Source organism: Chrysemys picta, chromosome 12, assembly GCF_011386835.1.
Source record: "Chrysemys picta bellii isolate R12L10 chromosome 12, ASM1138683v2, whole genome shotgun sequence".
Lineage (NCBI taxonomy): Eukaryota > Metazoa > Chordata > Testudines > Emydidae > Chrysemys > Chrysemys picta.
Window position 1 is genome coordinate 50,829,163 of NC_088802.1, and position 21,602 is coordinate 50,850,764.

The following is a 21,602-nucleotide window of genomic DNA, read 5'->3' on the forward strand; positions in this document are numbered from 1 at the left end:
TGAAGCATGTATCGGTTGCTTTAAATTATAGGTATTAGTGGATATAGAGCTGAAAGTGTTATGGAAAATCCAGCTGAAATTTGACAGTTTGACTGAATTGCTCTTTCTTGCTGATGTGCTGATTTTCTGCCCTGCCCCACAGCTCTACTAATTTTGAAAAAGGGGGATATTTTCCATAGTTTTTCCCCCTCTTTGTTCTGAGTATTTTTTAAACGGGTGCCCCCCCCTTAGCTTTCCCACCATCAAACTCTTGGCTTATGGGGGCTCAAGTGTTTTAAGGTGACCAAACTAAATTTCACAAAACAAAACGTGCTCTGTTGCCTTTATAATTGTTTGACTGACTAATGGGCAGAACAGAAGAATCCAAAACCTTTTCTACAAAAAAATGTTTGAAAAGTCAGTTTGTACTAAGGGTATTTGCAAATGAGAGTTAAACTGTATGTCAAGTAAAGATGTATTTTACGTGCTTCATAGCCAAAAAAATTGTCATGTGATTTACTATTTGACACATGGCAAACCTTCTACATCATACATATGTGGTTTGATTTGTCTTGGACCTCTGACTTCTTATTTTTAAATTTGCATGTTTCTCACAAATACAAGTCCCCCCCGCCCCCTTTTTGGGGCACTCTTCACTGTGATATTCCTCCTTTAATGTGGTCTAATTTTGAGAACAAGAAGTTTTGCAGAAGACTAGCATGAAAGGAATGAATGTTGAGACATTAAATGTTTACAGATCATTTTAAGTGGATTTAATCCACAACAAGTAACAAAGTGGGAACATTTAACTTCAAAGCACATCTGGCTGCTGTTACAAAATCAGAAAATGTAAGATTTAGGCCATAGAACGTATTAGAGCCACATTTCCCCCCCCCTCCCCTTTTGTAAACAACTAGCATATACCTTCCTTATTCAAAGTGGTGCTGAAATTAAGCAAGGCTGAAAATTACTGTGTTTCATGCCCAAATAAATTATGTCAATTGGTTGTAAATCTTTAACAACTTTTATCTTTAAAAAGCTAAGAAAAATTGTTTACAATTTATGTGAAAAGTGTGGGACGTTTAAAAAGCACTTACACCCTTGAAGCCTGATCCTGCATTCCTAGTTTCCTCATAACTTTCCTTGGGGTTAACTGAAGCTTACAGTATGTAGGTTCAGCCCCTCCACCCCCCAATAGCTATGGGGCCAAGAGTGCCTTATCCCTTGGAATCTATGGAGGGCTCTCTGCTCAATCCTAGATCCAAGCTGGTGGGGAGGATTTGGCAGGGTGAGGTTATGGATAGGGACAAGACATTATGAAGAAGCAGAGAATTATGGCTTCGAAGTTTGTCACTGGAGCTGCAGCTTTTGTCTCTCCCTCTCCTGCTCCTTCTATTAAGTTTTCTGTTTTTTTAACTTCTGTGCTTGCTCATTTTTCATTTCTCCTCATCCTTCAGTCTCCTCCTGCTTTCCTTTTCTTTCTCCCTTGTTTTCTCTCACTTTCTCTACCACGTTGATTTCATTTGATCTCCTTTCCCTACACCAAGGATACGATGGTCTCTTTTGTTCACCTTTGTCTGTTCATATCTGCTGTCAACCCAATATAAATTGGTAGTTTCATTGGTAATTTTTAAGGTGATGGTGTCCCTTCAATTCCATTATGCTGGAATATTTTTGGAAAGCCCTGACTGCACTTATTTAAATGTATAATCATGGTTTTTATGATGAAAATGGATAGCAAGGAAATAATGTCCTCATTATTTTAATAAGTGGATGTGGTCATTGTAAAAAGTTGAACTTTGATTTTTCTTTCTGAAATACAGTGATGCACATTAAATAATACAGGAAACTTTGTTTAAAAGAAGGTCTGGTTGGTCTGCTATAATAAATTCCTGCAAGGTAAATAGTGATGGGTTATTTAGAAAAAGGCTTTAATTTTTTAAACTATCGGCTTGGCTATAATGATGATCTTGAATGTATATAGCACCTTTCATCCAAATGGAACCTAGAATGTTTAAAAACGTTACTGTGTGTGTAAAATATGCTGACATTGCACATCTTTGAACTATAGCCACCTCTGGGGTGATATATGACAACTCTTCAGCAGCACATAAGAATACAACATAATATTTTAGGACAGTAAAGAAGAATACTGTGTCAGATTGAAATTACAGAGAGATTAAGCCTCCCTCTTTCATTTCTAAATTCAAAAAAGTGGCAAGCACTCTTGATATATTTCGTATTTGCCATGCCTGATAGATCAGTTTAATCTTCTCTAAAAATAAAGGACTTAATGTTGTAAGACGTGTATTGCAATCACATTTTCATTTCAAATCTTCATACCACATTTGACAGATTATATTCTTGAAAGCATTTCCTGGATGTTATGCATTCTGTGTGATGTGATGTTTGAATCTCATAATTAGAGAAAATTAAGTGAGATATAGCTGTCTGATAGAGGAAGTGGTTTGTGCACAGTGTTTCAAATGCAGTTCTTAAAGTTTGTGATTGAAAGGGCTGCTGTAATTATACAGTACTTTTAATGAATTTTTCTTTTTACAATGAGTTCCATGTATGATCATTGTTTGTGTAGTCATATTGTAGTCAATTATATTTTTTGGAAAAAACACTACGCTGAATTTTTCTCTCAGCTTAACCAGTGGAAAGCCAGATTAACTCCACTGAAGCTAACAAAGTATATTTGCATTTACATCTACTTTTGTAAAATTTGGCAATAGTTTTTAAAAGTTATTTTATAAGAAATAATGATGAAAAGCTATGTCACATGATCAGTAAGCTGCTGTTGTATAATGTCTTGTTTTCCAGCTAGAAAATCCAAGATATTTGCGAGAGAAGCCCATACCTCTGTCTCTGGTAGGTGTTATATTCCCTTGATGATTTATGGAGATAGACTGCATGTTGCCTTTTATATTTTTCACTTGAGAATGATTCTCCTCGAGGTAATGCTTTGAAATTTAAATATGATCTTTCTCATTCAATAGATGACACCCAAAATGGGCTTGGGAAAAATTAGCACTTTTCGGGATGAACAGTCACTGTTTCGCATGCACGAAAAAGAGGTAAGATACTTCTCAAGTATCTGGATCTTTAAATATCCTAAAAAAAAATTTCTTTCTAGTGAAATAAGTGATGGTTTGATCAGCAATCTCTGTTCTTTTGAAGAAGAGAGGGTATGTAATAAAAACAGTATATGTATAGCAGTGTAACTATGGATACGCTGGAAACCTTGCTTAAGACAATATACTTCAAGGTCACTGAGTTTGTGCTAAGCAAATAATTTATTTTACAACAATTTAGGAAAAAATTACACCCTCAATATTTAAAGAAAAACTGTACATTGGTAGCCCTTAAAAATGTCAATTAATTTCCTTTGGTCCTGCAAACACTTACACATTATTAATTTTACCCGTGTGATTAGTCCTGTTAAATTACAGTATAATACAGATTCTAGTAACTGTATCTGTTTGACTTCAGTAGAATTTGCCAGTGTTCTGAAGGGCGACCACTCTATTTTAATTCATGTCAGTACATGCAAAATATGTGCTTTTGGAAATTTATGTATAGCATAAACATCAACAGCTTCCTTCTTCCTTTCCCTAACTCCCACCAAACTATCCTGTGAAACTGAGGAATGATATCTGGAATGTACTGGAAGGCTGAAGGAGAAAGGTGTCATGGGATGTGGGAAGTGGACAAGAGACCTAGGCTGTAAGAATTATTTTTGAAAATATGTATTAAATAATGTATCACTTCCTATTAACATAAATTAGGGGTATAATGGATTCTGGTGTCATGAACAAAGCACTCAAGCTTTGCTCTTATCGCTGATATCTTCACCAGAGCCCCTGGATGGAATTTACAGTCTTATTATGTACAATGTGGGGCACATTATTCCTTGTACTGTAAAACCAAATCCTTTAATACTGTAACAGGGAAATCTTTTTATGACATGCTTGTACCTATATTATTGTGACATCTTTGCCATTCCATCTGTACATATTCTATTTCACTGATGCATGTTAGCAACTTGGAGACTAGGCAAATACTGTGCATTCTATTATGCTCGGTCAGCCTAAGAAGCTGCTAGACTAGCAATTTGAAAATATTCTGAGGGTTAAACTTCCAAACCTTCAGCTAAGAGTTTGAGATCCATAAAACATGTACATTACTTCAGCCTAAATATCCCACAGTTCTGTTCTCGTGTTGTTGTTTTGTTTGTGGGAGGTTACAGTATTCAATTTTCATCGATCAGGCCATGCATCAGATGATACAGACATGGTGTGTGAGATAAAAGTAGCAGGCTGCAAATTTTATTCATTAAAATAACATACTGGGGTGCGTGGGAGGGCAACTGTCTCCTCTACCTTACCCCTTTGCCCTCGAGCTATCAGGCAATTATTTGAGTCCAGTGTGGGATAGTTGAGTTTGCTGATCCTATGCCTAACCCCTGGATAGCCTGTAACTGGGAATTTGACACTTCAGCTGGAATCCCAAACCATTTGTGTGTGGGATGAGAAATGCAGATGGAGGTGACTCAGTCTATGTGAGACTCAATTACCCGCTGCCCTGAGAACAACTGGGTTAGATGCCATTGGCTTCCTGGATGCTGTGCTTGTGTTTACACTTAGCCTGCCAGCACTGGATGCTGACTGCTAGTTGAACCATTTTTATAATTTTCCATTTTAAATTCTAACTAACCAAACAGGTCCTCAGGCTGGCATGGGGAGAGTTTTAAAAAGCAAACAAATAATCTCCCCTTCCACTCTATTGGATATTGGCCTATTTTATGCAATGGGAAAATCCCTTCCTCTTCCTGACCCTGAAAAGGCAATCTGGGTCGGACCAGGGGCTTCTAGCCAGGCAACTACAAAACAGGGTGAGTTTGGGCGAGTGCATGCTTTGTGGGCTGGCTTGTAGCTCACATCCAGGAGAGGGCCTCTTATTCCCCCAGAGGGAGGAGCTGCATGAACCAGTCAGCTGCTCCTGCCTGCCCTGAACAGGTCAATCAGAGCTTGAGAGGTATCACTGTGATACTGCCCAGGGGTACTCAGGCACCTTGCTACCACCTCTGCTTAACTTGGGGACGCCTTGTCTGTACCTTCCAGGGGTCAGCTCCCTAACTGTCCCAGTCACAGGCAACACAAGCGCTCCCCTATCAGGCCACGTGAACTCTGCTGTCCCTCATGCAGGCTAACGATAGGCACACTCCAACCCCTGAGTCCTCTGAGCGTCACCCCGTGGTGTCCAGCTCCCTATCCACTGAACACTCACAGAATTATTACACCTGCTCACAAAGCAACAGTGCAGTACAACTTACTAGTTATACCTTAGACCCCATCTCTGCTTAACACACAGCACTTACATATGTGTATAGTGAAAACAAGACTAAGTTTATTTAACAAAGAACAGAGAGTCAAATGATAGCAAACAGAAACATTGGAAACAAATGGTGACATATAATATCAGAACATACATTTTAGAGCCTAAACTCAACTAAGAAGATGTCCTCTTGTCTAATAAGGTACTACTTACCTCAAAGTCTTTCTCAGAGCATTTTTCAGGATGGCTGAGACTCTTTTCATGAGATTAGCCCACTGGCTACTTGCCTTCCCAGATGAAGGATAGAATCAAGGATGCCAGCAGGATTTTCACCTTGCTGTTTACCTATTCCTGTTAATTTTCCTTCTGAAGTCTCCTCGGTTTCTTCATTAGCATTTGATTCAGTATGCTAATTGTCTTCTATTGTAAAACACAATACACAATGGTTGGCTAGGGAGATAAATGTCTCCTACCTCCTGTTCTGGTGGAGTCTGTCTCAAGGCACGTTACCTGTGCATGACCTGCCTTATATAAGTATATGTATGTGTATATATACATAATCTCCGTACATATTATCCATGCATACATTTCTCAAAAATTTTGATGACCACTGTGACACAGGCTTTCAGGAGAAATCTTCCATGACACTCTTTGGTGAACTAGAATGTAAATACCAGACCCAGGGATGCCTATAACCTTTATGCACCCCTGTTCCCTCTGCCAGTTGCCATCAAGAGGTCCTTGGGTCACAATCACCTACCCCTGTTCATGCTTTTCCTATGTGCCCAGGAAGGCACACTTTCTACGTGTCCCCACCCTCCAGACCCTGAAAAGAGCCCTACCGTGTCCATCTCCTGCTGGTCCAACAGAAAACCTCACCCCTTGTTTGGTGGCGAGGGCATTTCTTAATGACACTATAATAAATAAGATATTGATTGTTAACCAGTGATGTCTAGAACCTTAGCTGGTGTAAATCCTGTTTTTCTCAACTATGTTTCTTTTATTATCCTTCATCAGAAATGGCTGGCATTTTGTGAGATGATAGGAGATGTTTTGTATCCATGTCCAGGTCTTTTCATGTTATAACAAAGGAAAAAAACAAAACAATTTTTTGTTATCATAATGGTAGTTTGCATATGTTAGATCCACCTGCTTTTTACTCCAGTTTTGATTCCATATTATTTTTGCACATTTATTATTGAATGCTGTTCTAGTAATTTTTTCTTTAGAATATGTTACGTGAATAATTAAGAGGAAATGGTCGCTTTTAATTATGTCTTGCATGTAGTGAGATCTTTGGTTTTTAAGATGACATTGTGGTACTGGAATAAATATCTGAATGCTACCATGTTTGAGCACTGAAAGAGAGAAAGTTGTGAACCTGTTCATTTATTGCATCTAAGATTCATTTTGAATTATTTTTTTTGTGGGTTTTGTGGGTTTCCACACCCTGGGTTTGTGTGTGTGTGCGCGCTCTACATGGAGTGCTTTTATTTTTTGTGTCTTCTCTGAGAAGTTTGAAAATGCATTGTGAATTGGTGGGTAGCTTGAAATGTGTCCTGTAAACATCCTGGCCCAAAAAAGAATTGACTCTTTTGCTAAGTAACCCCATGATAATTGTTTTGTGATACCCTCCCTCCCAACCCCCATGCAGTAATGCTCCTTACAAACAGCACAGCAGAACTTTTATTATATGACTAGAACGATGGGCGTGAAACCTACTCTGCATATACAATTTTTTTTTCAAAGCAATGTATTCAAATCTGAGAACACCACTTTCATCTGACTAAAATAAATACCCTTGAAAATGTGATGATTTTTGGTTAACTTTTAAAAATCTGCACATTTGTACTTTATAGTCTTTTCTTTTATAAAATGTTTGTCTTTCTTCCCTCATCCCCTTTTTAAAATTCATATTTTATGTATTTTACCTTAACATGCCAAATCCTGCTTGTCTTAACAAATCTTAGTAGTCCTATTGATGTTATTATATTTTATTCATTTATTTTGAGTTTATAAAATATCAGTCTACTCTAAGCTCTGGGCTCTCTTGTGTAAAGACTGTCTATATAAAATAAATACCTTGTATTTTGTAGCAAGCTGTTCAGTTCACCATAATAATTACGTGAGCATCAGACAAAAACAGTAAATATAATGAAACAAATTGCCCCCATTCAGCACTCCTTCCCCAAATTCATAAGTAAAAAGATGGGCCTTGCACATTGTCCAGAAAGTTAATTTCTCTAGAGCCAGTGGACCTTGTTGGGGGAAAGCAAATTCCACGACATGTTTAAAAAATGCAAAACAAAAAAAGATTTACACATACTTAATTTTAAATATATAAACTACATTGTTGTAAGATTAAAGCACAGTACGTAATTCAGTAAACTACCCATAAATACTTAAAACTGCATAGAACTCCAAATCTATTAGCCAGAGTTGGAAAGGATAGGGCCATCATCTGCAAACAATTAGTCCTCCCGCCCTTTGATAGTGGATGTGTTTATAAGAACAATAAAACTTAGAAATGTTTTAACTTTATATGTACATGAAGGCTAATCCTAAAGACAATCAGTAGAAAAAAAAAATCTTTGGCCTAGACATGAGGAAGAGCAAGGCTGGGTGGCAACACTTCCATGACTAATGAGGGAATTAATCTGAAAAGCTGCTCCCTATCAACAACTACTAGTCCAACTCGATACTCAATCACACTGAGCAGGCTTGTGTAGACGTCACTTTTCCTGCCTTGCCTAGTCCTTTGGATTGGCAGTATTCAAAACCACTAATTGTGCCAGGACATGGTAAGACAGGGTTTCATTAAAGGTAGAATAGAAAATAATAATAATAATAATTAATCAGAAGCACACTTATGTCAGCTGAGTAATATTGTGAACTGCAGATAGCAGGAATTCACACTAAGAACCTCTGTAAAACACTCAACAAGTGATTCTGTTGAAATTGCAAAGTCTCCTGCAAACCACACAGTGGGGGATCCAGTCCCTTTTGCTAATGGTACTGTACTGTGGGCTATTTTTAACTTGAAAGGTTATAGAAAGTATTTCACAATCACCATATGCTTACTATTAACCAGGAGGCTTAAATGTGTTTTCTTCTTAGTTGGACTGTGAAGCTCAATTAAAAGTGAGGCCTTTTCATTTAGAGTATGGAAATATATTAACAGAAAAGTAGTGCTGTACAAAGGAAAGTTTTTCTAAAGATTTAGCTTTTTTTCAACTTCTTTGTGGTAAAAGGGGAGAGCATTAAATAAAATAACTGTGGTTTTTTGCTTTTAACCTTTAGCCCTTCATTCATAAACCTTCCCTGCACCTGTTTTAATTTTCTAATGCCAAACACATGGCCATTTTCAATGATAACCACATCACAGAGTTGTTCAAATATGAGCATCATCAGGCAGTGGTTTGTAGTAGTTTTTCCCCCAATGCTTCTGACATGGATTAAACCATTTGGGAAACTGTCATCACTGAAAAATCTTGGATTCAAACAAGGAAGAGGCAACAAAACAAGGGCAGATCAGTTTTCAGCAGTTCAGAGCAACTGAGAACAGATGGCAGGAATGGTTCATCTTGAGGAATAGGCAAGCTCCCTTTGAACTTCACCTCCACCCATCCTGAATGCCACCCACCCATAGAGTGAAAAAAGGAGTGAAGTCCTTATTTATGTTTTTCAAAAACACAAAACTGACTATGTTGTTAAGATTTGATTTTGAACCTCTTGTGGAGTAGAAAACAAATCTATTTATATGAATCTACTATTTTAGTGGTTGTGGGTAGCCCCCAATCAATTTACTTGACATAAAATACTTCATTTTGGAACTACTTTGTGTTTCTTTAAAGGGCTTCTTCTGTTCCATATTTTTTCAGTTTCACATTTTTATTCTTTGCTAGATCATTTTTTATCTTTGTTACCTTTATCATCTCTCTACAGTAGATTTTTTTCCCCAGTAAGCAAAGTATCTAAACTCAATAAATGCTCAACAGATCTGAAGCAAAAATATTTTAAGTCACTTAACATTCTGCTTTTCTAATGTTACTAGAATGCAAATAACTGGCAATAAAAAAATGAAGAGACAAACTTTTATTTATTCTTTTAATCTAAAGGTTTTTATAGTACAACCATGAATTCTACTGTAAGAGTATTTACAGGGCTTGTGAAGGTAGCCTAATTACGGTATATTCTCTCCAGTGCTACTCATGGCTTGATTGTAGATGAGGCAATTATTGAAGGCTATGCAGGATGTAACAACTATGTTATGAAACTTGATATGTGACTTGTGAGACAAGGAAGGGAAATATGCAGTGTAGTTGTTGCCATGTTGGTCCCAGGATATAAAGCTACATCTACACTGCACACCTTACAAAAGCGCATCTCTGCCGCTGCAGTTGCCCCATTGTAAGTTGCACTGTGCAGCCGCTCTTTATCACCGGGAGAGAGCTCTCTGTGACATTTTTATAGTTAAATGTCTACAGGGTTTGAGATGTTGACAATGGAGTAACTCTGTCACCTTGTGGACACTTTGACCTGCGTTTTGAGGATTGGCAAATGTAGAGTCCATCCCTCATTCAAGAGGGAGAGAGAAGAAATGGGTTGAAAGGTGAGTAGAAATGGAGGACTATACCTACAGAAACTGGGACTCAGATTAAAGAGAACAGCTAAAATAAAAATGTCAAGTTAAAGAAGCGAGGGAATTATAGAAGAAAAATGAACAAAGCATTTTAGAAAGATGAAAATGGTAGAAAAATAATTCAAGGAAAACGGACATTGAACAAGAATGAAGGGAAAAAATGCATCAAGCAGTGGGGAAGGCTGGCTGGAGGACCCAGATACCGGGACTCTGGTCTTAAATCTGGCAGTGTGATTCACCAGTCTGGCTTCTCCTTTCATTAGTTTTATGAAGTGGTCAGTGTGAATGAACTTTATAAAGGTTTTGATTCTTCCTCTTAATAGCTTTATTCCATGGGAAAATATTTAAACATACGAATTAGACATTTAATGCATCCTTGATTAAGAGCAATTAATAAAAACTAATTTGATGACAACATTCTAAAGGATGACTCTTGTAATTAACCTGAGCTTTTAAAAATGTAAAATTAAAATGGCTATGCTTAGGGCTACATCACGGAGTAGACATTTTTCTCTTCATTAAAATCAGATATTTTTGCCAAGAATGTTATAAACTGTGTCAGTATTGTTTTCCTATAATGGGGTGTGTGTGCATATATATGTGTGTTGTGTGGCTTTTTTATCTCTCTCTCTCTCTATATATATATATAAATACCCACACAACACACATGAGGAACCTTAAGAGCCCGAAGCCTGGGCAAAAAGGTTTAAGCCAATCTTTGTTGCTGTATTGTTTATATTTGTGTTAATAAAACCAAGCTCCAACAAGGGACTGAGTTTGGACTCTCCCTAATATGTGAACTGTGTTAGAGAGCAGGTTAGGAAAGGCGTCTGCTCACATGAGGTTTGCAAGGCTCTCTTCAATTCAAAGTTAAAGAAAGTCTTTGAAAATACAATATAAATGTGATTCAGGCCCCAATCACCAATCTTTCATGAACTTTGTTTATTCTTAAAAGGAAAAGAATTTTTTGTAGGAGAGGAAAAAAGCATTGCACTTTGTGTTTCATCACAAACTACTAAACAGTTTATTAAGAGTATTTTTTTAGCTTCTTAGTGTGTTAACCTGTATTCATTTATGAAGAAATGTAGCTGGGGTAGAAAATCATTGCACAGGGTTAAATTTTCTATATGTGCATTCTGCACATAAATTACACAACTGTAAAACACCTGGAATCTCATATCAGTTGCTGATAATTAGGGGCCCTAAATCTATGCATAGACTTGTTAACTCATTTACAACTCCCATTGTGTCCATATTCAAATAATTTTACAACCACAAACTTCATTCTTTGTTGCTTGCTTAAATCATAAATAGAGACATATAGTACCAGTCCTGCACTACTTCTTCTGTTTATCTTCTCTGTATAGCTTATATATTTTTGCATTACAATAATTATTTGTTTTACAGTAGCACCTGGAATATCCTACCAAGATCAGGGGCCCATTTTCTATGCACTGTTCATGTGCATTAAGACTGTTCCTGCACTTTAGACCTTAGTCTAAATAGACAATTCAGACAAAGAGTGAGATCCATGAAATATTATTTCTGCTATTTTACAGATGGTGAACTGAAAGACACTGGGGTTAAGTGATCCATAAATAGTCTGTGGCAGCGCTGGCAGTTAAACCCAGATCTTCCAAGCCCCAATACAGTTCTTTCCTCATACATGGACATTCAAATTAGGAGAATCATCATGCAGTGGCTTACATACATACATTATAATCTCCATTATTGAATACTTCTGTTTCACCTGTGGGTGGGGAAAGCCTAAGGATTGCAGAAAGTAACATATTCAGAGGCATTCCCTCCTCCTTTCCTGTGTCTCTTCACAGTATCCACATGAGAGGTGCCTTACTCCTGCAGACCTTATGAAATGTACAGGAGTAGGGTGAGTGCCTAAGTCTCCTGATGAGCTTTAGGAACTTGTTGAAGGGGCCTGCTCCAGCCCCCACAAAGCTTTAGAGTGCTCTTCAGGGGTCACCTTCTATGAAAGATTTAGGAAGCTTGCTTATTCCAGACAAACCTAAATCGAATAGTTTGACCCCTGGCTTTGGAATTCATTTTGGTTTTTAATCCAAAATAGCTCAAATCCAACGATTGAGAGGGCTCATTGTGAGGCTCATAGTTTTCCACAAGCACCTGAAAACGGTATGGGGGGAATTGTGATTTCAGGGGTGGGGAATTTTTGAAGGGCCGGGGTTTTGTGGTGGGTTATATTAAATTGCTGTTCTTATGATGTATTTTTTTCAGGACTTGTCTACATGTGGAGTTGCACTGGTTTAAATTAAGATGTTATTTTAAACTCTTTTAGTTAAGCCAGTGAAAAAGGCTGTGTGGACACTCTTATTTCAATTTAAACTAGGCTTACTTAGGTCATGTCTACACTACAAAATTATGTCAACCTAACTTATGTTGGCATACAGCCATTACAGTTATTAAATTGCTTGCGTGGGTGAGAACACTTGGCTCCTTGTATCGGCGGTGCACGTCCTCACCAGGAGTACTTGTATCAATTGTATTGTCAGTGTGGGGCATTCTGTGATAGCCCCTGAAAGCCTGGAACAGTTGACATAAGCAACGTGATGTGTGCACTGACACTGCGTCAACCTAATTATATTTACAGTGACTCTACACCAGAGGGGGAGGTGGTGTTACTAAATGGGCGTAGAGAGACACTTACATTGGCAGGAGCCAGATTTAAATGAAGACACTTCCACAGCTACCTAGTTGCAACTCAACTTACGTAGACCTAACCATGTTGTGTTGAGCAGGCCTTACATTTGCCTTACGTCTAATTAGGAATAAACAATGTACACCAAAATAAAAATGTCTGTATAGGGTTTCTACTAGTTTAGTTTATTTTAAATTCATACAAGAGTGTGAGCAGACCAGGCCAAAGTACGTAAAAAGTATATGGATGGCTGGGTGCCCTTTTTTAGAATTTCTATAATGCAGAATCAATAAATTATTGACTCCTATTTAGGCATTTAATGGGGCTGATGATCATACTTAGGCGTGTCCAATTCTGCTGAGTCTAGTAAAAGGAGTGGGAGGGGAGTTGTTGTGAAGCCTGTTATGGCTTACGGATGGGTTGATCTGTATTTTTTCCAATGTGCATTACTTTGCACTTATTAATATTGAATTTCATCAGCCATTTTGTTGCTCAGTCACCCAGTTTTATGAGATCCTTTTGTAACTCTTTTCAGTCAGCTTTGGACTTACGGTAACCATCTTGAGCAATTTTGAAATGTCTGCAAACTTTGCCACCTCACTGCTTATCCCCTTTTCCAGATCATTTATGAAAATGTTGAACATTGCAGGTCCCACTACAGATTCTTGTGGGACTCCATTGTTTACCTCTTTCCACTGTAAAAATTAACCATTTATTCCTGCCCTTTGTTTCCTATCTTTTAGCCAGTTACTGATGTATGAGAGGACCTTCCCTCTTATCCCACAACTATTAACTTTGCTTAAGAGCCTTTTGGTGTGGAATCTTGTCAAAGCTTTCTAAAAGTCCAAGTACATTATAGCAATTAGATCACCTTTGTCCACATGCTTGCTGTCACCCTCAAAGCATTCAGATGGATAGGGGAGGCATGATTTCCCTTTACAAAACCATATCACTTGTTCATGTGATTTCTGACTAGGGTGACAAGAGGGCCCAATTTTATAGGGACAGTCTCGATATTTGGGGCTTTTTCTTATATAGGCACCAATTACCCTCTTACCCCCGTCCCGATTTTTCACATTTGCCATCTGTCACCCTATTTCTGACCCACTAAGTTTCTACAAAACTTTACTTACAAAAGTAGTCCCATTGACTTCAAAGTCACGAAATCTAATTTTTATTTACTTTAACCCTTCAATGTTGATCTTAGTAAGACCAAAAACTTATTTTAGTAGTAGATTGGCATGGCACTGAAATAATAGAGCTACAGGCAATGTACAGCCGGGACGAGAAACATTTTTCCAAACTGACTTTGTAACTTTTATAATTTACTAATATTGATACTGCTGGTATTAGATTTCTTAACAATGCTGTATGTGCCACATATGTGACATTTACTTTCCATCTGCAATATAGTTTTTCTATAATAAAAAAAATGGAGTGGAAATTCTGAGATGAATTGCAATGTAATGGTGTATATGTGGAAAATGTGTGAAAAATGAATGTAAGTTTGATGTTTTAGTAGATACCGAGATGGCTGGAATTGAACAAAGACTCAGAGATTGATGAAATACACATTAGAAAACAATGAATCATATTTGTGAACAAAAAGCAAATGTGTGGGTTTCAAGTGTACATATATTTTGGTGCATAGAAACTGGGTTTATTTATTTATTATTACAGTTTATTTTCTAATTTCTGCTACATAGAGAAATCATTGGGATTTCTGTTGCTTAATTAATGTTTGGGGTGACAGATGAACTGGCTAATACAGTAACTCCTCACTTAAAGTCGTCCTAGTTAAAGTTGTTTCGTTGATCAATTAGGGAACATGCTCGTTTAAAGTTGTGTAATGCTCCCTTCTAACGTCTTGGCAGCCGCCTGCTTTGTCCACTGCTTGCAGGAAGAGCAGCCTGTTGCAGCTAGCTGGTGGGGGCTTGGAACCAGGGTGGACCGACAGCCCCCCATCAGCTCCCCGCTCCCCTAAGTTCCCTGTGCAGCAGCTGCCAGCAGGCTAGCAATTGCAGCTATCCCTCCCCGCACCACTGCCATGTGCTGCTCCTGCCCTCCGCCTTGGAGCTGCTCCCTGAGCCTCCTGCTTGCTGTGCAGGGGGGGCTAATGTTAGTGTCCCCCTCCCCCCTGAAGGACCCGCCGCAGAATTGCTGCCGAAGACCCGGAGCGCCGAAGGACCCCCCCCCCCCCCGCTGCCGAATTTCCGCCGAAGGCAGCAAAATGCTGCCCCCCCAAATCCTGATGCCCTAGGCCACCGCCTAGGTTGCTTAAATGGAAGCGCCGGCCCTGCCTGCTCTTACACCCCCCCATACCCCTTCTTCTCCATATAGAGCAGGGTAGGGACTGGGAGAGAGACAGAGAGAGCCTGGGGCAGCAGCTGCTCTCTCAACTTCCTGATCCACTTAAAAAGACAATGCACTTAAGAGTGGGTCAGCTTACTTAAAGGGGCAGTGTGTATCTCTCTCTCTCTCCCACACACAAGGTGTATGTCTGTCTCTGTCTGCTATGCTATCTCCCCTCCCCTCCATTCCTGCTGCCTTGTAGAATGTGGGGTTACATTAACAACAATGTCTTAACCCTTGAGGGCTCAGCTGAGTGCTAGTTCATCATTTAGCACAGGGGTTCTCAAACTGGGGGTCGGGACCCCTCAGGGGGGTCATGAGGTTATTACATGGGGGGGTTGCGAGCTGTCACCCTCCACCCCAAACCCCGCTTTGCCTCCAGCATTTCTAATGGTGTTAAATATAATAACGTATTTTTTAATTTATATGGGGGGGGGTCGCACTCAGAGGTTTGCTATGTGAAAGGGGTCACCAGTACAAAAGTTTGAGAACCCCTGATTTAGCAGCAAGACAATCCTGGGAAATATCTCACCCTCTTCCACCCTCTAACTTCACCACCTCAACCAAGCTTCACAATCATCAGAGTTGTGAACAGTTAAGTATTAAATTGTTTGTTTAAAACCTATACTGTGTGTTTATGTATATCTATCTATCTATCTATCTATCTATCTATCTATCTATCTATCTATCTATCTATCTATCTATCTATCTATCTATCTATCTATTCTTTTGTCTGGTGAAAAACATTTCCCTGGAATCTAACCTCCCCTATTTACATTATTTTTATGTAATTCTTATGGAGAAATTGGATTCGCTTAACATCATTTCGCTTAAAGTCGCATTTTTCAGGAACATAACTACCATGTTAAGCGAGGAGTTACTGTAACTTGATTTAGGTAGTGGGATAATTGTCCTTTTGCCTCTCCACTCACTATGGCTTTGATCCTGCATGGGGCTGAGCATGCACAAATGCCACTCACTTCAATGGGAGTTGAGGGAACTGAGCACTTTGCAGAATTGAGTCCAATTGGAACTTTTCACTTAGGCCCTGATCCTGCAGTCTGTCCCTCCAAATAAAACTACTGAATGTTCTTTTACTGCAGCATTGAAGAATTCCTTAAAATATTTAATATGATTTGCTATTGTTAATAAAATTACTTTGAATGACTAAATTAGATCAGGGACAAAACTAATCATTCAAAATTTTCCCTCAAAGTTGAAATCTATGACAATATTAAAAATATTTTCTTTTTTGAAAGACATGAAACAGATCTCCATGTAAATTGTGAAGTGACAATGGCTCTAAATTTTGAATTAATTTATAAGTACAAAAAGATGTAAAATCTGTGTTCAAACCAGTTCCTAAGGGATTTTGAGAAATATACTAAAGACTTTCTTGTTGGGGAAAATAAGTGACAGACTGAAAACATCAACTTTAGAGCAAACACTTTTATATTGGGACATTTAAAAATAATGTCCTGTTAATTCATAATTTGAGTGGCTATCACATTGTTTATAGCGTAAGCATGTCCTTTACAAAAAATTTAAAACTGAAAAACATCCATATAAATAATGAATATATGAGGCCTTTACCTTGTGAATTAACAATGAAAATTTTAAACCTTCAAAAATTTTCCTAGTGAAATTTTAATTTTCTTATTTTAATTTCCTGGTGAAAACTATAAATTATTAAAATGCAATTATATAGAAAAGGAGTTGCATACGAAGCCGCTCTTTTTATTGTGATTTTGGAATGTACTTAAAATTGCTTAATTGCAGTTTTATTTTTGTTGAGATATGGCACCAGTCTTGCAAAAACTGACACATATGCTTAATTTTATGAGTTGCTCCATCCATGTAGGTAGAACCAGTGGTTCTCAACATGTGGCCTGTGGGCTGCTTGCAGCCCAATCAGCACACAACTGCGGCCCATGTGACATCCTCAGGACCATACAGGTAGTATTGGATGCGGCCCACAATGGTAAATAGGTTGAGAACCACTGAGGTAGACTCTTTAGATGTGTGAAGCTTTTCTATCTATGCAGATTGAATTGTAGGGTTAAGCCCAAAGCTAGATATCTACGATTTCAAAATGACAATTACCAAAAATTATTTCTACAACAGAAGTATGTATTTTAAGTAATGTAATTTTAATTTCTTCCTATATCTAACATTATAGTACCATGTGAGTTCTGTCCGTAAGTGAAATAATGTGTGGAGTTTTTTTTAAATTGTACTGATACTTTTGATATCACTTGAAAAACAACAAGAAAAATGCCCCAGGTTAATGCAAATTCCAGATGGAAAAGCTGTTTTTATTGTGCATTATGTTCTATTAGGAAGAAAATTATTTATAACTTCCTTTAATTTGTAGAATGTGTTTGAAAATCTGATAGTTTTATAAATTTAAAACGAGTAGAAATGTAGGCAAAAAAAAATCTGTGCTCCCTAAAAGAATCATTTTTGGAAAATTCAAACACAACAATGGAGAAGCACAGTATCCTCGACACATAGAAAAAAAGTAATTTTTGCATATAGCAAAAAACAATCCACATGCCAAACTCAGATTACTTGTTTGTTTATATAGAAACCTAGATTCATCAAATGGAATGAGTCAAACCTCTGAGAGGTGCCCCACTTGTTTAGTGATTAGATACTTTGGGGGCCCAGGAGGAAAGGATGTGTTGTTATTAGGCTTGATCATCCTGTTACATAAAGTCAAGGACTTCTCCTTAAGTCTTTAGCTGTGAAGGAAACCTGACTTTTCACCAGAGTATGATCTTTGTCAAGGATACCTTCATCTTGTTCCTTGATAAATTATTTGCAGAGTAGTTTGGTGTGGCAATGTAAGCTTTATTGTAGTCATTCATTCCACTGCTGGTGCAGCTTAGACATACTGTAGTTTTTAACCTCTGAGGAATTTTAAGATGAGATATTATATGTAAAATCATCTACAGTGAAGCAGTCCCCCTCTTTAAATCTTGAGATTTTTCTCCTGTTATTCTTCAGACAGCTTTATCCTAAATAGCTTAGGCAAAGGACACAGGCTGTGGACCTTCTTATAACTCTTGCAGAGAGCGGCTTTTTTTTGCTTAAGGCCTAAAGATCAGTCAGCTCTCATGTACAAAGCGCCCTTAGAGCGCCATGCTGGAGTTGCAAAGAAGTCAGCTCCACTGCACTTTAAGCTAAGACCTGTGCTGTGGTCATGGTTGAGATTTTGTTCCTGACGTACACGAGTCTCACTTTCACTGCAGTTCTGTGTGTTGTTGTTCATTTTTCTGTTAATGTCGTGCCTCTTTTAGGCTTCAGGATATTTCAGGTCTTGTATTTCTGTTGGAAAGAATACAGTCAGAGTGATAAACTTATGCCAGAAAAGGAAGTATTTTGTTAAAAGGGAAAAAGTGTATGCCACACCAAAATAATCCCCTATCTCCTTCACCCCCCCCCCCATAAAGACCACTAATTTGTATTTTCTGCTTGAAATCCTTTTAAGATTAAGTGGCAGTACTGCTCTACAAAATCCTTTACTTACCAGTGAAAAGGGATGGTTTTAGCTCTTGCTTTATATAAAAAACATTTTATCTATCTATCTATATACTTCCTTGCAAGTCATTATTCATGTATACATTATCTCACGGACAGACATAATGGGTTATAAGAAAGGATATGTGATTAATTTGAAAATGAGGAACTTTGTTTTGCTATTCTCATGTATTTTATGAGTGCATCATTGTGGAAGTGGAGAGGGTAACTATATTTTGTAATGTCAACAGTTCAGTACTAAGAATTTAAGAGAAATTCATGCATCGATAAACTATACTCTAATTGCATAAATTTACAAAAAATAAACCAGGATAAATAAAGGTTTTATCGGTTTCCTTTTTCTGCCAATGGCTTTCTGTGTGACTTTTGGCAAGTCAGTCATTCTGTCCTGCCTCGGTTTATTTTGGGGAATAAAATGAGGACAATTATCCTTACTCATCTTCATTGTTTAAAAATAAGGGAGTGGGGTACAAACTTATTTTGTAAATATAAAATAATAAAACCTTGAAAGTGTTTCAGAATGTGCAGACAGTAGTTTAATAAATATATAATATACCTAATTCTACTTGATAATTTGGTGCAGAGAAAGTTTGCCCTTTTGTCGCTAGCATCAGTTCGCGTTTCAACAAATTTTGCCATATATGTTCGTTATATACAGTCATGATAGCTAAGGAGAGTAGGTAACGAATTGCCACAGAAAATATATTATAATTGCGTTTCCCCATAGGATGCTACAACCTCTGCACATTCTTCACTACAGGCCCTGTAGGAAATAGATTCTTGTTAACTTTCTTCACCATACTGTATTTTCTGTGAAGTACATATACAAGTTTAAAGTTCTTAGGATGAAATCATGTCCCCATTGAAATCAACAGGAGTTTTGCTGTTGACTTCAGTGGAGCTAGGATTTCAGCTTAATATCCTTGATATATGGTAATTGTTCCTTTCTTTCCATTTCATGGAAACATAAAGATGAGGTGGGCAGCAGCATAGATTTTGAGATTAGTGGGGCATCAGTCTGCCACAAGAAGCGAAAACCGGAATGTAATAACTACTGTACATGATGTTACACTGTTTGGAGGCATAATTTTAGAAGTGTGAAAATAGTATCTAATACTAAATAATGGAGACTTCCAATTGTCTATAACTTAAAAAGATTCTCTACTCGATAAAATCTGTTGTTCAAGAGAAGTGCAGTGCAGTACTTCTACAATGATTCAACATTTGAATTATCCAGATGAAACACTATATGTGCAACGGATTCTTGTTTACTATTACTTAGCTCCATGTATTAAGAGTTGAGTAAATGGCATTCAGTAGGAAGTTTACTAATTACATGGTAAAGAATGAAGTTTTATTATGTTTCATTTTATATGATTATTAATCATTGTGGATTAATAATTCCTTTTTTGTCTTGGTGTTATGCAGGTGTTGAAAATTTTGTCTTGAGATAAAAAAAATAAGTTGCCCTACTTTATTTGTTCTAACTTTGAAGTTAGAATTTCCAGTTCACCCCTCACCCCACCCTATCCCCACACACACACTCACTGAAAAAAATCTGGCGAGTGAACGTAGAGTTTTGGCAGATATCCCAAAAATACTGATCTACATTAAACCTTCAAGATGCCACCTCTGGCCTGAAGGTGATTAGTCCAGTGAAGACAAGCAAACAGTGATCAATAGGAGTTCAAAGTATCTCTGAGCCCCAGGCACAAAATAACATGGCTGATCTGCATAGTGATATGTTTTATATATCAGATAATTAAACAGATCAAACAGATTGTACTACTTCTGCAAATTCATGTGAAAAAAAAATAGTGGCAGGATAAATGCTGCGATTGTGACATATGAAAAATTTGGGAAGCACCTAGATAACTGATATTTATGGCAGTAATAGGATGGCCACTAAGAGGTTTAGATTATGAGCTGCATTACTAAAGATTTCTGAAACTGCCTTTCTGAAAATGCAGACAAAGTGGGTGAGGTAACGTCTTTTATTGGGCCAACTTCTGTTGGTGAGAGAGAGACCAGCTTTCAAGCTTACACAGAACTCCTACATTTCTGAAAAGGCTTTACAGTGGTGTGATGACATAATTGTTTGCTGTTGATGAGTTTTTGAAAATAGGAAGAAAGGGAAGTCTGACTAGGCACTTAAAAGCTGTTCTGTTGGTATCACCCTCCATGGCTTTAAATAACAGGGGCAGCACAGATGTTTGACATCAGTAATGTTTACATGGCCTTAGGGTTTAATTGCTTCATAGTCTCTGTGAGGAGAATAAACAATGACAGAAACCTAAAGGAATGATATTCAGGCTGTGGCAATGGATAAATTTCACACTTCATTGCAAACTTTTCAGCTATGGATAAATATCTACTCAAAAATTAAGTTATTTTTCTGTCTCAGGGATAGTGCATCGTGTACTTTCTGTTCTAAACTACCTCTTAATTAGGAATAAGGAGATGAATCCATATGTAAGCTGTTAGTGTACATGGACATCAGTACATAAACCAACAATTGCTTTTCTGATGAAGATGAATGCACTGAGGTCTAAATTGTTCTCATCTGCTTTCTTTCTGAAACACATGAAAGGGTTACCATGACGTTGTTTGTATCCTATTTTGTGTTTGCAATATATATTAGACCTATAAAATATAACAGAATTTAAGACATAGAAACTGCTGGTAGATGAGAGGAGCTGGCACAGAAATACTGTCAGCTATCACCAGTTTAATGTAGTGATAGGAGATTAACATGCTAGTAAGTAAAAGTTGCAGTTAACTTGACTCATTTAAGCGCATTTTATATTTCAGAGATATTCCTTTCTTTGAGATAGTTAAGAGTATTTGAAATGTAGGGGGAAAGCCCCTTCCCTTGCCCCAACCTGCCTCACACGTGCTTAGCCCAGGGATGCTTAGCCCAGCTTGCGTCCCAAGACACTGGGATGCAAGCTGCAGGGAAGGCTCTGGTCCTGGCCCTGCATATCAGTGACTCATGGCCAGGACTGCAAAGAGGAGGATGAGCCCTGTCCACAAGGTGCTTCTGAACAGTTCCGTCCCATGGATGGTTCCACATTC

The 21,602-nt window shown here is 37.8% G+C and overlaps 1 protein-coding gene across 5 annotated transcripts in view; it reads left to right on the forward strand.

Moving 5' to 3' along the window:
• CEP112 (centrosomal protein 112) overlaps positions 1-21,602 on the forward strand; it is a 288,186-nt gene that overhangs the window by 36,787 nt on the left and 229,797 nt on the right. For all 5 annotated transcript variants that reach the window (XM_065563658.1, XM_065563656.1, XM_065563660.1 and 2 more), the window contains exons 7-8: positions 2,806-2,853; positions 2,982-3,059. In XM_065563658.1, coding sequence (XP_065419730.1) covers positions 2,806-2,853; positions 2,982-3,059 — 126 coding nt within the window. The remainder of the gene's footprint in view (positions 1-2,805; positions 2,854-2,981; positions 3,060-21,602) is intronic.